Here is a 17,303-nt window from a genome sequence, read left to right as displayed (position 1 = left end):
ACATTTGAGTGCTTAAGTAATGTTGAGTAATTTAAGTTAATGATTAAATGCGTTAAACTGTTTCACTTCTGTTATCCACTTCATACCAAGCTCAGCAGAATTCAAGAATACAGTGCTAATTAGAAACAACAAGCATAGGCTTCCAAACTGATAGGTTGAGGTTTAGTGGTCAGTCAGCAAGACAACATGTGGTGATTGCAAACTCTTTCTCACCTTCTTAACCTGTTTAAGGAAATGGTACCCAAGAGCTAACTTCTTATATGCTGTCCCATACGAGGCCTGCCATGACTGCATTGTTGCGATGGCCAGTGACCTCAGTTTCCTGGCTACTTCTTTAGGAGGAGGGAGGGGCTGGTCAGAGTCAGTTTCAATAGTCAGCTCCAAGAACCCCTGCATGACAGAGAGGGGTTGACAGAGGTTAATGCAACTGAGCACCTTCAGAAAGCTGAAAACCTGCTGATGTACCTTAAAGTTATCCACCAACAGCGTCCTGAAGTAGTGTGACCTGGAGAAGAGCTCGCTGGCTATTTGGAAAGCTGACAGTCTAATCTCAGAGTGTTCTTGGCCAAGTTGGGCCATCACCAGGTGGTACATGTGGTCAATGCAGTTATTTGATATTCTGGGATGAGCAAAGAACACACATTATTGACTATTTTCAATATAGTGGACAAAATAAAAGGAACATATTTCAATATAACACAATACAGGTTAACAACACAGACTTTATCTTTCACAATCATCACACAGATAAATCAACACCGTGTTAACAGTTTCAGAAAACTGAGACTTTGATTAAGTATTTCAAGGATGCTGTGGTATTAGTGGAGGTGTCCCTCTTCTCTTAAAGAACCTGTCTTCAGACTCATTCTTTTTGAGGGCCCTCCTTTCCTAACAACATTTCATATCTAACAGCTGCAACTGAGACTTTAATTCCTTTATCTAATCTCCTTTACTGATTAAATACATCATTTCAAACTGAATCCTGATACCAAGATGTCCTAGTGCTGTGAAACGCCACTGGGAATAAAAGACTGACACGAGTTAATGTACATATTGTCTTAGCTAGCTGTTTCCAGTTAACTCTTCAACATGGGGACATACTTGCAAATCTTCTTAATTTCCTTCATCTTGTCCTGGTTGAGCTGAGGCTGACCTGAGGTGGTCAGCTCCTCCACCAGCTGTGACAGACGGTGCCTCTGAGCCAACTCCATCATTGCTGCTTGACGCACCTGTGTTCAGGGATCTGCTTGTGACCAGAGAGGTTTTACCCGATCTGAAGACGTCAAACCACTTTACTTCGCGCACGAAGACTACGCATGGGAAGAGCCAATGATATATCCCATGTAAAAATGGACTGGGGAAATTGCATATAATTGTTCACAAGACTACACTTCATTAATCTATACAGTGCAGTGTGGTTAGATGTTGAATTTTTAAATAGGTTTATGATGTGTTTGGTAGAACTGAAGCAAATCCCGTCCGTCAACATAAATTTAGCCGTAAGGACACAGTGGTTATTATTATATTATGACTTGAGTAGGTTAGTCTTAAGGTTAGCACTCCACTAGCTGTTGAAATGTTAATATACGTAGCTAAACACACGCAAAACTCACCAGCTGTTATCTTGTTTTGAAATGCTTAATGTAAATACTAGCCTTCACCCACTTTCTTCATTCATGACAACGTGGACTCTTTTGGGCCAAACACGTCTTTCTCGAATGTGACCGGCTGATTCGTGCAATTTACACATTTATAACCTCTGTTAGCACTGCAGTATCCTCGAAGTGTGCATATTTATTTCCGCTGTCTTCTTCTTCTTCTTCTTCTTCTTCTGTCTTCTTCTTCTTCTTCTTCTTCTTCTGTCTCCTTTTCTTCTTCTTGGGTTTCATGACGGTTGGCAAAAAAATGTTATGGTGCACTTCCGCCACTGACTGGTATGGAGTATGGACCGAGATTATTACTTAGTCGTTCTAGCTAAGGAAACTTATACAATCAAATAAAGCAAAGTGATATTATTGCAATCAGTCCAGTTCTTCTAAAATATTGTAACAAAGCATCATGCCATTAAATTTCATCAAATTTGTTTGGGGGGGTGATGTATAAATATCCAAAATTACAGTTGGCTGAGTCTCCACTCTCACTAAAACCTTTTTATATAACCCAAGTGACACAAATGCAATGCCAAGAGCTAATCATGAAATGAAGTAAAAAGTCCACGGTAGCATAAAAAAGTTTAAATATGATTATGAGGTGAAATTTCTGCATAAAGACCAGGCCAGAAGCCATTATGAGCGGCAGAAGCGACAGAGCAGTTTGTGTTTGTGAGTGAGTGAGTTTGTAAGTGCTTTTTCTTTTTCTTTTTCTTTTTTTTTGACGTGATGAAGATGTACTGCATTGTTACAGTTGTAGATGTGGTTATAGTTATGGTTAAAGTTGTTGTTATAATAAAAATTACTCAATTTGAAGACAATTTATACATTTTGATGTTATTTTTGATTGATTTTTTTGTGCACAATGATAGAAGTTGATGAAGGACAAGGTAAATGTCATCATTTACCTTGATGTCATCATCAAAAGATGTAAATAGACTCCTGTAATAATGATAAGTTGTGTTTTATAGCTAGTTTCCATTAGAAGTGGATAGATACCAATTTGGCATACTTGGTGCCAAATAGTGGCAAAATGAGTATTAACAAGTGTTATCCTTACTAAAACCTTTGCAAAAATTCTTTTCAATTTGGTAAATCTGTAGTCAGTGAGTGGCTGAAGGGGAATATGTAGGCAAAGGTAGGTGGTTTATAGGTTTATTTCCATTTTCGTAGGCATAGTAAAAAGCAAAATATCATTGACACTGGGAATACGTTCTCTGAGGTCCCTCGATGTCCCTAGACACCAAGAACATGCATATGAACCTTATCAATGCGGGGGAATTCTTCATTTACTTTGGGTATGTCTTCTTAGAATTTTTTTCCCTGATAGCATGGTCCTGTCTTAACAGGTTAACAGGACCTTTGTCTCTGATTGGCAAGTGAAATAGTCATTCAATCAATGTCAATCTGCATTTATCCTATAGACTCTTGTCAATAAACTACTGGTGTTAGGATTAACACCTTTCCTTTGGAACTGGGTCCTGGACTTTCTAACATACCAGCCGCAGACTTGCGGTGAACTCGTATGGAGATAATAACCTTTGCATTGGTGTGGACAAGCCGAAGGAGCTGGCTGCAGATTTTAGGAGGAGAAGCCACAGCTACATCCCACCCACCCACCTCCCCATCAGGAGGCCGAGGCAGGCTGGCCTCAATACCTCAGTACTGGCAGCTTTCTACAGATGTGTGGTGGAGAGTACATTTAACTTCTCCATGTCAGAACAATGAAACTGACGGATACAAATGCAGGCAGGTGGGATTCAGTTCTCAGGGTCTTAAATTCAGTCTGAGGTCAAAACCTATTTAAATGGCAGGCAGTTTGTAATACTTAAAATCTAAATATCAATGACAGTCAAAAAAGCGCATTCACAAACTCAACACATACCTCCCCTGTCAACCACTCATGTGGCCTCAGTGTGCACAGCTCTGAGTGGTGGATAACGAGGTTCTGCCCCTTCATCTGTGAGGGAATCACTGCAACAACCACATCACTGTCCCTTTTTTTCCACAGTAGAGTTAACTGCAAATCAGGATTACCAAAAACAAAGCAAAAAAAGGCCATGTTATAAATATATTGAGATACGGGATGGACCAGCGATGTGAGAAAGATTTATGTATAAAAAAACAATGTTAATTTGGGCCTGGTTATGTATCTGGGTCATCATCTGTCTTGCCTGAACTTGTATTAAGCTTGTCCAAAATCTGCTCTGGAAGATTTTGTTGCATGATGTGCTCAATATATCTTACCTGAATTGAGGCACACATTTTGGAAACAAACTCTGCTTGTCGTAAATATCTCTTCTTTTGCAGGATGGAGTGCTTCACTAAACTGAACCACAGCTCAATGTGGCAGTTTGTTTGTCTTGTTTTAGGCTTTCCATCACATTTTTTTAATTCTTTCTTCATGTGGCATGAAAGATCCCCAAGAAGGAAACTAATCCATGTATTTTTTAAGTGGCACATCGATAACACCAGTACACTGCTAGTGTTTTTTAGTGCCAACAGCATCATCAGAAAGGACGTCACATTCGGCTTGGTCTCTTTGGAGTTGAAAAACTTGTGTGAAAGACGAGTTTTCAATAATAGTGTTTTTAGTTTTGTCCATGAGTATCTTCTCACCTTCCATCATTTCTTCACTTTACTCCACTTTAAGGCCCTTGTTTTCCAGAACACACACATCAAGGTATCTTTTGCTCTGGTTCACCACTTATGTGTCCTCCTCTGCATCAAAAAGCACACACGTGATAAAACACTTCCACAGCTATCTTCATGCTAGTACAATTTAGAAGGCAAGCAAAGGTGTATAAGACACACTCTTTTATGCCTTTGTCAGAAGTTTTCTTCACCAGGGTTTGTAATGCTGCCTTCAAAATGTGGGCAGAGCAAAGATGAAGTACTATGAAGGATGGAATTTCTTTGGTTTGTCCCATTCCAATTTCATATGGTTCGTAGACAGAAACATTTTCTTTATTAAATGCAATTAGCACACTATTAATCAAAGCCCAGCTATGATCTGTTTCAACCTGTGCTATTAGTTTTTTCGTTTTGTTTGATATTTTTCTTTTAAATTCCATAAGCCAGTGTGATTAACAGGAACTGAATGGCTGTTTGACACAAGTTCTGTAACATGTAGAGGAGGGCCATCCTTGCCCATGCCGGGCAAACTACTGTGTATTGCAATACTTTTGTTTTGATCAGGTATTTTCTGGATAACACTGCCTGTAGCATCAAGGTAGGGAGTGACAGGTGATGGTTTTCTTAGATGCTCAGTCAGAATGTTAAGCCCACCCTCTGTGTACAAGTGCAGTGCAAATGAATCAATTTGGAGATGCTGAAAATAACCTTTAAATGAAGCATGACTGCTGCTCTCCTGAATTTTTTGTGTGAGTGTTAGTTCCAGGATGACATCACTGTGAAGCCTTGTACTTTTATTTACTTTATAGGATATTTTCTTTAAAACATCCTTTGTCAGGTTGTGTGTTATGTTGCCTGCTGTTATTTTGTTAACTGGTGTAACTTTGAGCATGGCATAGTGGAAATTGCTGACACCTTTATTAATTGGTTTTGCTATTTTCCCTCTGCACGGGTACTTCACTGGTTGAAATCTTTATGTTTTTTGCATGTGTAACCGCACCTACGCGAATCACTTGAATACCCAATTTTGTACCTGTTGATTTTGGCTTGTTTCTCTTAGGGAACACTCATCAAAAGTGCATTTTGCATTAGCACTGAAATAGTGACAACCCTTTTTGTGGCTATTCCTTTTTTTGACATGCTGGTACTTAGACACAAGTGTACAACATTGATTCTCTTCCAGAAACTCATGATATAAGGTGTCAGTCCATGAAGATCTGAGTTTACTCATGTCATGTTTAGGTTTTACTTTGTTGTTATTTTGAATTTTTCTCGTCCTGATTTGCAATGTCGGTAGTCAGTCTCTTCATCCTGTGTCAGGGGAAAAGACTGCGTTTGTCACGCAACGCACACGCACTCCACGCCTTACGTTGTTTTGTTTTTGTCTTTTTTTGGGGGGGGAATTGCAGCTTCTGATGCAAAATGTAAATATGGAAACAACATGATTCCGACAGCTTGCCAACTATCCCAATAAATACATAAACCAAAATAACATAAATTGAAGTTGAACTATGTAATAACAGAGCACAGTTCAATACCAGTAGTTCAGTTTGGCTCGCCACCCAGTTCACATGGGAATCTCTGTGTCTAAGGATCTGAAACTTCCCAGGAATCCAGCAGGAGGTACTGGCTGCGTCCCTTTAACAGTATCACCGCAAAAAAAAAAAAAAAAAAACACAACCTGATCGCTGAGTCAAAGTACGAGTGAGCTTTGCAGCATTTCACTTCGGCAGACCCGCGAAAATCATCGGCCTCTCGCGCCACTCTACAAAGCTCAACGGATGACAAAAGATTTTATTTCCCTGTGTGTCCCGACAGCGCTTGAGGTAGCCAGTGTGAGCCGCTTCGTAAACAGGAAGTGATAACAAGTTGCGGAATCAAGGCTGATCACCTGGGGCTAATGGGGTTCATTGATTTGACATTTGGGGATCGTGTCATTCTGACCCCTTTACTGCTGCTCGGATTTCTGAAAGACTTTTTGTGGTTCATCATGCAGCCTATTACCCATCAAGTCAATAATTGATTTTAAAATCCTGTTCCTGGTTCATAAAGCTTTACATGGCCTTGCACCTCAGTACATAACATGCTCACCAACTACACTCCACCAAGAACTCTCAGATCTACAAATAATTGCAGTCTAATTAACCCACTAGGCAAGGGGAGGAAGCTTTTTGGATCTACACCCCATGCATCTGGAACAACCTGCCCCAGACAGTAGAACAGGCTACATTAATGGCCACATTCAAAAACAAGTTAAAATCCACTATTACTCCAGGTGAATGCCCCAACAATGCAGGCTTCAGGGAGGATGGGTTCAGGGTCAGGAGTCCTGGCGTCGGGCACATGCATCCGGGACAGGACGTCCGCCTTGATGTTTTTGCTTCCTGGGCGATATGGCAATGTGAAGTAAAAGTGGGAAAAGAATAGTCCCCACCTGGCTTGGCAAGCCAGTATATATATGCTCCTTTGTGTCATTATGGGAGGTCTGTTCTGTTAACATCTCAGTTACTTTGAGTTCAGTTATTCTTTGCAAAAATGTTTCATTTTTGGGCAAATAAGAATCCTATTTCTCTAATTATGCTCCTGTCTCCTGTTGCCTCACTGCTTGGTCCCTAACACTCTCTCATGTGCATTTGGGAAGTTACAAATACATCTGATCACCTGTTTCTGAAACCATGCATTTGTCTAACCTGTCTACTGAAATCATACACACTCAAGAAAAAAGGCTTCTAATTTTCATACCCTCTTCTGTAGGAAAGGATAAGACACTCTGAATCCCGATAACCATTATCACTCAGCTTTGCAAAGCTTTGAGTATCTTACTGAGGTTATAGATTTTTCTGGTATAAACCATTCTCCTGTGCACTGCTATTTCATCTGGGGTGGGTTTTTGTGCAGAAATCAAAGCATTTTCTCATCATCCATAGTCTCTCTGACATTACTTACATCCAGAACAGTTGTGTCTTGACATTTTGTGAAACTCTTGGTCATTTTTTAAGTCATTTACTTGCTCACGAACTGCATACCTTGTGGTCAGTGTTGTGCAAGTTCAGAATTCTCATGAACTAGTTCAAAGTTTAGTCACACAATATAAAAATGAATAGTTCACATTCATAGTTCATTTCAATTTTGCTGTTGCATACATACAATTGATTTACACTAAGAAGAAACATGAGTATTAACAATAATGACTGTGGGCAATGAATCTCTAAAGCTATTGCTATAGAGTTCCACTGACTGCATGCAGGGTCCCTATGCACTAATGAAACCAATGTTAATCATAATTACAATGATACTTACTATTCCTTACCCATTTTCCTGAAGCCTGCCTGCACACTGGAATCATTCAGTTGTATGAAACATTCAGATGAGACACTTAATAACAACGGCTGCATTCATTTTGGAGGACACATCTGGGGTTAATATTGCTGCACTTCAAAAGGTTCAATTATGACAGCCCCCCTCCAAAATGAAAAAGCAACTAGTGTCCCTCATCCTTGAATCACATGGAGCTGACCCTAGGCCTCTGTTGGCCCTCTGTGCTTCTCAGCACAGAGGGCCAACAATCCCAACAGTCCATCGGTCAGTGTCAGTCTGTGTGATCCTCTGCATGGCAGAGTCCCTCTGTTCAATCCTCTGGCCATGCTGTTTTCATTCTAACCTGAAGTGCATCTATGAGTTTTGCAATCTCTCTATAATAGTCCCTCTCCTCTCCTTGAATCATCTCAGACTGAAACAGGTCCTTGTACTGGTCTCGAAGAGACAACAGAGAGTCCTGCAGAGAACTGTCTGAGCGGTACTGATCCAAACACATCGAAGCCATGGCCAGTAGAGCCTGGAGAGCCTGAGAGAAGAACAAAAGCAAAAGTCAGGACCAGTTGATTTCAGATCCATGTTGATCAGTTCAGCCAGTATGCAGCTCATACAGGTTAAACCTGTTCATGTAGTAATACAAAAGCTTCTAATCTATGTCAATCCCTCACACTTCATCTACAATGAATCACATTTAGATCACCTTCTCTCTGTAGTCATGCTCAGTGGATTCAAGCAGTTGTGGGACCAGACTACACCAGCCTGTCTCCATTAGATCTCCATCCAGGGACACTTTCGAGTACTGGCGCACACGCTCCTTGTAAGAGGCATCAAGGACTTGATCAAATCCTGTCTGAGAGATAAGCTCCTGGTGGAACAAAGCAGGCGAGCTTCAGCATCAACTAAAACAAACCAGACTGTTCAACAAAGACAGGTTAGCTTTTATACCTTTTCGCTGATCATGTCATATAACATGGTAACAATGCGTATTCGCAGAACTCCAGCACCATCTGCCCTGAACAGCTCTGACAGGACCTGTAGTCCTCCATGTGAAAGAAAGTTCTGCTGTGCATAAGGAAAGTGACGTAGAAGGGAGGCCACCGCAAACAGAACCTTAAAAGGACAACAAACCCACAGACTATGTGTAAGATGAGCTCTGACTGTTTGACTCTAATCATGTAGTTGTGACATCAGAGGTTGAAGACCTTCTTCTTGACTTTAAGTGGCTGGGCTGTAGCCAGTACGGTCAACAGTGTGTGCAAAGTGCCAACTTCCAGAGCTTTCACCTGGACCACTGGGTTACTGCAGGATAAGTACAGCTGTTAGAGAGTTGCTGTTCATAGCTGGATACAAATACATGCACTAACTCAGTTTGGGCATCAGACACAGAGTACCGTCATGTCACCATGCAACGTCTCCCCCAGTCACAAACATCCAAATACAAGAGAAGTAACAGTAGCAGTGTAGGTTTAGTTAGAGACCATGAGGCATAAAATCTAACTGTGAAAAGTGTGCTGCTGTGGTTTTGAGGGGCTGTGTGGCAGTGGACATACAGGTCTTACCTGGACAGGGCAGCCCCTAGAACAAAGGCAGAGTTCTCCTGCAGCCTGACATCAGAGCTGTTCAGACCTGCTAGAACCAGCTGGAGACCTCCCATGGAGCACAGAGTCTGAGCATTATCCACCTAATCCACCCCCCAACACATTCAAACACACAGTTACAAATTGCCATCCTCTGAGTGGATGGGAGGTGTGGGACTAGCTAGGTTTCTCACCTGGTGGACCATGTACTCCAGCTCCAGCAGGATGTTCAACCTCTGCTCTGCATTGGTGTTGCTGCTGTTGAACTGCTCCAGCAGACGCCTCATTATCTGGACAAGAAAGCACAGTTCAGTCATGAACGGGAAACAGGGAGAACTCTTAACCAGACATACTGGTTACAACCCCACATCTCATAACGACAACTTCACAACTCAACCTCACAAATGAACAGGTGAGGAAGTTACTGATAAGCAAAAAACAACAATTAATAAGAACACATCAACATAAATTTGATAACATATCAAATATCAAGAGCTGTTGAGTTTGGAACAGGGGAGTTAAAAGCATCTTCTGGTGGACAGAAAGCAAGTCACTCAGTGTCTAAACCAATACACTGATCCTTAGTAAGTCTTTTCGTTCCCTTGGAAGTTATCTGGTGGAGAAAACAAATGCTGCAGTTGAAGAGCCAGTTAATGTAAAATGAGACTGAAGCGGCAGGCTAAGTAGAGTGGAGTTGGCCTTTTCATGTGCACTGCTGGTGTCTGTTTACTTTCCACAGATGTAAGTTCTTATTAGTGCTGCTACAGTCATTGACCACATTGATCTCTCAACAGATGGTATCAATCTAGCTATTCTGTCAGGTTCTGTGTGAACCTGGACACAAACTGATGTACCTGAACATCTGTCTCTACCAGCAGGTCCATCTGATCCATTTCTCTCTTTAATTCCTCTAGGCGGTGCCTGGAGGATAAAACGTCCTGCTGACCTGTGTCTTTGCTCAAGTGTTTCATGTCCTCCTTGATCTTTTTCATGGCCTCTTTTAGTTCAGCAGGACTGAAGAAAGATTCAGCCTCCTCTCTGTGTAACAAAGACTCACTGATGACATTGTTCTCATACTCTTTGAAAATTTGTCAATTTGTCAACATTTGTCCAGTGTAAAGCAGTCCTGTGCCTGTACCTGTGCTCCTGGGTCCAGTATTTGAGCTGCTCTTCTCCAAGTCTGACCTCCCTCTGGCCAGTTTGCAGATTCAACCTGGCATAGGACCCCACTGGAACTGTCTGGCCTATAAGGACGGACGGACAGACAGACAGACAGACAGACACACACACACACATCAATCAACAGCAGGCCCATATTTCATGTGACTGTAAAAGTGTCATGAAGTGAAACCTGGTTTGAGTGTTTGCCACTGCTCAGTAGGCTGAACCACCAAAGCCTCCTCTTCATTCGGTCCACCTTCTTGTCCTCCCTCTGAATTCTCTACCACAGTCAGGGCAGAGTCATCCTGAAAAGATGCAATAAAATCTTTGAACCACAAAACAGGCTCATTCATTACAACAATTTTAATGACGTGTATCTTACTATTAGATTCTGAGCCATGGCTCAGTTCTATTTCCCAGCTGTTGTCTCAGCTCAGTATAGTCCAGAGGACCTACTATTCAGAGTCTGAGCTCCCTCTGGCCACATTGTAGTGCATTATCCTCTTATGACATCTGAAAAAGGCATTTTTCCTGTATCAAATAAAATTTTAATTTTAATTTTATTTTATTTTTATTTTTATTTTATTTATTTTTAGCAATTTTTTTTTTTTGCCACTGACATCAAGTATGAAAAATTTTAATTTATTTGTATAGTGTTATATCATAACAAAGTTACATCAAGGCACTTTACACACAGAGCCGGTCTAAACCAAACTCAAGAGATCAAGAGATCCAACATATCCCTCCAAGAGCAAGCACTTGTCTATAGTGGCAAGGAAAAACCTCCTTTAAGAGGCAGAAACTTTGGTCAGAACCAGGCTCAGGGATGGCAGCCACCTGCCTTGACTGGTTCGGTTGAGAGAGGGCATGATGAGGAGGGGGACAGAGAGAGAAGCAAAGGCAGTAAGAGCAAGTGTGAAGGAGGGGTGAGGTGGACTCGATAGAGGCATGGAGGGAGAACATGAACAATGTTATGGAAAATATGTCATGGAAAATACAAACAAAACATAAAGAAAACATACAGTGACTGCAACCTGGTAGTTCTAAATGTGCTCTAGTAAATATTAGAAGTAGGGGAGAAGAAGAAGTTACAATGGGAAGTGGTAGTGTGTAATGATAACTAAAGGTAGCTATTGCAGCAGCAAGAATTGAGCTGTACCTGTAATGATGATTCAGTACCTGTAGGATGGGGACAGGAAGAGAGAGGACAGGAGGGACAAAACAAGGACTATGGAAAGAAACAAGATTAGGGACATGCAATGTTGTAATGTGCAGAAGAAGAGAGAAAGGTGCTTCGTAGTAGCAGTTTGTCATAAACCGATACTGGGAGTTGGTTCCATAGAAAAGGAGCCTCATAGCTGAGAGATCTGCCTCCGGATTTACTCTTGGAGGGTTTAGGAACCACAATTAAAACTATATCCAGAGAGTGAAAAGACATACTGGAATAATAAGAAACTATGATTGGAGAGAAGAGGTTTGTGGGGAAATATTATTAAGTGGTCAATTTCAAAGTCACATAACACCAGACCAACGTTGTGACTGAAACAGTGAGTAGGTTCATTCAAGTGCTGGGAAAAACCAATTGTCCAGTCCAGTAATGTCTTAAATATATAACTTAAGATGTCACTGACAACATCTACATGAATATTGAAATCACCCACTAAAACGATTTTATCTGTACTAACTCTGACAGGAACGCAGTAAACTCCAGTAGAAATTCTGAGTAAGGACCAAGTGGACGAAATACTGTAACTGGCAAAACGGGTTTTTGAATTTTCTAACTTCAATGGAAGAGACTGAGAGTAAGGCTTTGAAAATATATATAGTATAACCAGATATTTGTCTCAGATGGATTAATAAGCTGGAATGAAATATCGCAGTAACGCCTCCTCCTCAACCTATGGTATAAGTAATATTAAAGTTAACATGAGTAGTGAGTGTAGCAATATGCAATAATAAGAGTAAGAACTGTGTAGAGTGCAACATGCAGCACGGACCTATATCTATGTAACACACAACAGGGTATCATGCTGTATGTTCCCCACCAAGACTGCCAGTAAAGCGTGTATGACCACTAAATGACGGGACATGATGTACCTCTACTATGTCATATAATACTTCGGGAGGGTGTAGATTTATTTACAGTAATAATAATGATCATTTTGCTGAAGCCAGGTTTCAGTGTTACACAGGTTTCAGTGTTAAATTCATAATCTGATTAGTGGTCAGATCATTAACTAACAGTGATTTACATGATATTGATCTAATATTCAATACTCCACATGAAATTTTTGTATATTTAGATCCAAATTGGTGTTAGTTTTAAATTCAATCAAGTCCTCGTTTTTATCTCATCTTGTGTTTACTTGGTTTAATATATCTATTAGCCCCAGAAAGAAAAGTATTGATTAAATTTAGGAGGTTGGGGGACAGACAATTTCTATAGACATTGGTTAAATTCTATTCTAGACAGGCAGTGACCAGTCGTGTGCTGTTACTGCCGACGTGAATTGCCAATTTACCATATTTCCGCTTATCCTTAGCAGAATTAAGCAATTTACTTAAAAAACAAAAATTGTTTTAGTTACTTCTCCCAAAAAGTAACTCAATCAGTTACAATTTAAAAAAAAAAACAAAAAAAACCTAGTTGGGTTAGGGTTAGCTGCTGCGGAAATTAACTATTGCGTTACTTTCAAGTACACTTTTAATCGCTCAAATGTCTAGGAATTCGGACCAGCCTCCACCCCTCTTTAGCGGAACTTAAAATGCATGTACATGTTCAATTATAAGATGTTCGAGTAAGTTTGAATTACTTGGCACAGACATGGAGAGTCACTTTGATTCAGGACATAATGTGTATTTGATGATTAATTTCGTTCCTTTAATTTCTTGGAGAAAAGTAATGTCTATACCGTAATTTCCGGACTAGAGAGTGCACCTGAATATAAGCCGCATCCGCTAAATTTGAAGAGAAAAACAGTTTTGTACATATATAGGCCGTACTTGTTTATAAACCGCAGGTGAAGAAATGGCATGTGGCAGGAATTATGTTACACAGAAGGATTTCGCCTTTTCGCCAGATCGATCGCTTTTAACTTGAAAGCTGCATCATATTCTTTGCTTTATGAGCTTTCCATGATAAGGGTGTGGGCATGAAGCGCAAAATAAATAACCGATCTGAAGAATTTAGTGTGAGTGTGTTTAATTTAATTCGAACAATTTCATTGGTCTATTGTGACCTGTTGGGTAATTTCACTGGTCTGATGTGATACTAAATGTATTATCGGCATGAAGCTTGTTATCCGTAAAAATCCATAAATTAGCCGCAGAGTTCAAATAGTGTGAAAAAAGTAACGGTATATAATCCGGAAATTGCAGTATTTCCATTTAGAGAGTGCTATTTTTGGATTATTTGGGCTGCCATTCCTGTTTCTCGTTGACTGACTCACTTGTGTCATTCATCGTGTGTCCAGACTATGCTTTAGAATTTCTGTGAACACCCTCCCACCTCTACCTCTGATTGGCTCACCATGAAAATTTTACTCTTCCTCAGCCAATCGTCATCATTTATGCGATTGTCTCGTGCCCACTTAACAAGCAAGAACAATAAAAAAGTCTTTGCCTCTCGCTTTAGAGATCTAGTTGGTCTGGTGCAGGGGAAAGAAAAAACAAAAAAGAAACAGTTTCAATTATAGTAATGCACCACATTTATTGGCAGTAACAGCATTATAAAGATGGGAAGAATAACCAATTACTTCTTACTGAAAAAAGTTATGCCGTTATTCCCATCACTGATCCTTAGCCAGCAGTTTCAGATATGACTGGATGTATCCCCGCTCTGGGCCCACGGGCACACTTAACTATGGCTGCTGGTGTCACTAACATCATGTTCCTCAGAACAGAATCACCAATAACTAGAGTTTTTCAGCGGGTGTGTCGCTGAGTGGGGTGAACCTGTTGGAAACATGAACTGGTTGGTGGTGAACCGGGGGCTACTGCCTACGACTATGCTCTTGTCTCTGACCGTCACCCAGCTGCTTGGGAACTTGTCTCCTACCATTTAAACTAAGGGGGTAACATCCTTAATAATGAAGGGTATCTCAGTGTCTATCTCACCATGTGTCCACGAATCCTGGCCAGGTGATGGAAAAGCAGCACCAGGAGCAGAGCTGGAGTCAAGCTTCTAGAGGAAGTTCCTCTGGCACAGCTGGGCGGCCGCATTATAGGGACTGAAAAATAGGACGACACTACTTCTGTCCTCTGTCGTGCAGACCTTCTGGTTTGATGCACACAGAAACCTCATGACCCTGTGACTCACCAAACTCCACGATCTGACATTCTATTTCCTCATCACATTACTCTACACCAGGGGCGATTCTAGGATCAGAGTTCTAGGGGTGCTGGCTGACCAGACAAGATAAATTTCACAGTTTTGTACATTTTAATGCAATTTTGGACCATCATTCTCACATTTGTGAAAGAAAAGCAGCATTTTGGGTAGAGGAAACACTGTGGCTAAACCAACAAATCTAAGAAAAGTTATATAAATGCTGAGCTACAGCAAAAGAGGAACGGATTAGAATCATAAAAGAAATATAAAACTTAGAAAAGTAGACAACATGTAAAACACAATAACAGTAATTGACTTTTTCTAAGTTTTTCCTCTTCCTTTTTCCTTCCTCTGTATTATATTACACACATACATACATAAAAATCTACTTCTCAAAAAAAAAGAAAAGTCCTTGAAATCTCCAAAAAATATAATTAATGCTAATAATAAATAATAAGATAATAAAAGAGACGTAACCCTGCCTAAGGTACAATGTTGACAGACCACCTGTAACGTTTCCTAGCAAGAAAAAACGTCAGCTAACTCCTACCTTACGACGTAAACAGCGATCTATGACTCAATGCAGCAGACATAAGGACTGGTGATGATAATAATGTGTTGGTATTGAGTGGTAGAAGTAAAGAAATGTGTCACATATCCTGGTTTAGGCCAGGTAAAACACATCACACTCTCGTAGGGCATTGTTAACTCTCTCTGCAGATAAAGCGCTCAGAGCCGGCGATAGGGAAAGGTGGGAGGGATGGGGTGGATCAAACCATTTTCGGGGGCTGCTGTATTTTTGTTGTTAAAATATTACGTGTAAACCATATGCTGTATATGGTTTTTGGCATTTCTTCAGCTTATTAAACATGTACATAAAGTGAAAAAAAAAATCTCTTTAATTTTACGGATGCTGGGGTTCAAATTAGAGGTGCTGCAGCATCCCCAAACGGATTTGAAACGCCTATGCTCTACACAATCTGTCAGCTCTTGTTAGAATAAGGGTTCTATGAACATTAGAACGACGATGAGCACTAACGGAGTCCGGATGTCGAAAGGAAATTGGTGCGCGAGAGTTGAGGAGACTACGAGCTGTCTGTCAGAAGAAACAGCGTGACAGTGATTGTACCAAACGAATACCACACAGCAGCTGGACTTTGACAGCACACACTAACCTGTTTCTGATGAAAGAGGTGAGTCCTTGGGCAAGGACATAGTTTGTTCAGCACCCAAAAACGACCAGAGCGGTTTAAACACTCAGGGTTTCCATCACCGCCCACACGGGACACGTCACACATCTGACACGTATCAGTGAACAGCAACTGTATTCGCTACTGCCACCTACTGGACCGGAGACATGGTGTTCTTGTATGGCCGACCTGAGCAGCAGAGTTGAAGTTCAATATGGCTCAGGAGATGTTTGTTCCTGCCAGGAGAACAGGAGCGAACAGACAGCACAAATAATACGGGTCGGGTCTCGTCGGGTCACGGGAGAAATAAAACTAAAATTATTAATTTGCTAAATTTCTGTCTTTAGCTAATAACGTTTTTCCAATGCTAATTAGAGCAACATTTGAGTTGTCAATTGATCAGTAATGGCAGTGCCCATGCTCTTTGACAATGAACCAGCAAATTTCAAATTTCCCACCTTTATAATTACATTCTCATTTGTTTCCATTTTGTTAAGTTAGAGACACACCAAACACGTGTTGTTTCTAAAATTCATGTTCATCCATTTCAAATGATTGTCACCAAAGAGTATTGCAGTGACTGTGACATCACATTAGTATATAGATATCTTGTTTGACACTGACATCAAGTATGAAAAATAGGGCAGACTGAACAATACATTTTTGAGGTACATAAACGTTACTTCATGGCAAGCCATCAGAATTGGTCACACAAACAGTTCAACACTTGTCTGAAAATCTGCTTTGCTATTGGAATCGCACCTTTACTGAAAACTCTAAATGTTAACAATTTAACATCATCAATATATGTCATTCATTCATTCATCTTCTACCGCTGATCCATTTCCAGGTCGTGCAGGGGACGGGACTGCCAATCCCAGCCCACATTGGGTGGGGGCGGGGGTTAAGTTTGGACAGGTCGCCAGTCCATCGCAAGGCCAACACATAGAACGAGATGAATAACCACTCACACTCAGACCTACAAGGAAAACCACCAAGGCACAGGGAGAACATGCAAACTACGCACAGAAAGGCCACAGGCCCGGGAACCAAACCCGCAACTTCTTGTTGTGGGGATACAGTGCTAACCCTAACCCTAACCACTATTTTGCCCATCTATATCTATATACATATATGTCTTTCTATAAATAACAAATGGTTCAGAACTCTGCTGCTGTATCATGACCAAAACCCCCTCATTCCACCTGTTGGAGCCATTATTATTTATTGTAATGGTGATTGTTACTTACTACATTTGCGCCTAGGGTGGTGCCCTGGGGAAAGACAGGAGTTTTAAGAGGCACACTCATTGATACAAGTGTAGCCAATTAGATGTTGTGTTTTTGACAGTGAGTGGGAGATGGGAGGTTGCTCTTTTTTTTGTTTGTTTGATTACTTTCCTATGAAAGAATGGAAATAAATGGATATACATATCCGAAAGTAAGTT

General features: G+C 40.7%; 2 protein-coding genes across 5 annotated transcripts in view; both read right to left on the bottom strand.

The window, feature by feature from the left end:
• uvssa (UV-stimulated scaffold protein A) overlaps positions 1-1,834 on the bottom strand; it is a 38,888-nt gene extending 37,054 nt beyond the window's left edge. The window contains exons 1-4 of one of the 4 annotated variants that reach the window (XM_029512038.1): positions 1,614-1,834; positions 1,102-1,310; positions 466-619; positions 214-390 (exon numbers count right to left, since the gene is read on the bottom strand). In XM_029512038.1, coding sequence (XP_029367898.1) covers positions 214-390; positions 466-619; positions 1,102-1,214 — 444 coding nt within the window. In that variant the 5' untranslated portion in view covers positions 1,215-1,310; positions 1,614-1,834. Of the gene's footprint in view, positions 1-213; positions 391-465; positions 620-1,101 lie in introns of all 4 variants that reach the window. The other 3 variants (XM_029512041.1, XM_029512042.1, XM_029512039.1) reach the window with 3 other exon arrangements.
• A 5,436-nt stretch (positions 1,835-7,270) lies between these two features.
• Positions 7,271-15,978, bottom strand: sil1 (SIL1 nucleotide exchange factor). The gene is made up of 11 exons (XM_029512818.1): positions 15,842-15,978; positions 14,453-14,565; positions 10,527-10,641; positions 10,314-10,419; positions 10,030-10,213; positions 9,370-9,465; positions 9,158-9,279; positions 8,801-8,897; positions 8,544-8,708; positions 8,299-8,463; positions 7,271-8,127 (listed from the first exon to the last, which is right to left on the bottom strand). Exons 1-11 carry the CDS (start codon positions 15,879-15,881, stop codon positions 7,912-7,914), a joined length of 1,419 nt encoding a protein of 472 aa, XP_029368678.1. The 5' UTR covers positions 15,882-15,978; the 3' UTR covers positions 7,271-7,911.
• Between the last annotated feature and the right edge of the window lie 1,325 nt (positions 15,979-17,303).

This window comes from Echeneis naucrates, chromosome 10, assembly GCF_900963305.1.
Source record: "Echeneis naucrates chromosome 10, fEcheNa1.1, whole genome shotgun sequence".
Taxonomy (NCBI): Eukaryota; Metazoa; Chordata; class Actinopteri; order Carangiformes; family Echeneidae; genus Echeneis; species Echeneis naucrates.
Note: the sequence above shows the minus strand (reverse complement) of the source record. Positions and strands in the feature narration are given on the sequence as shown.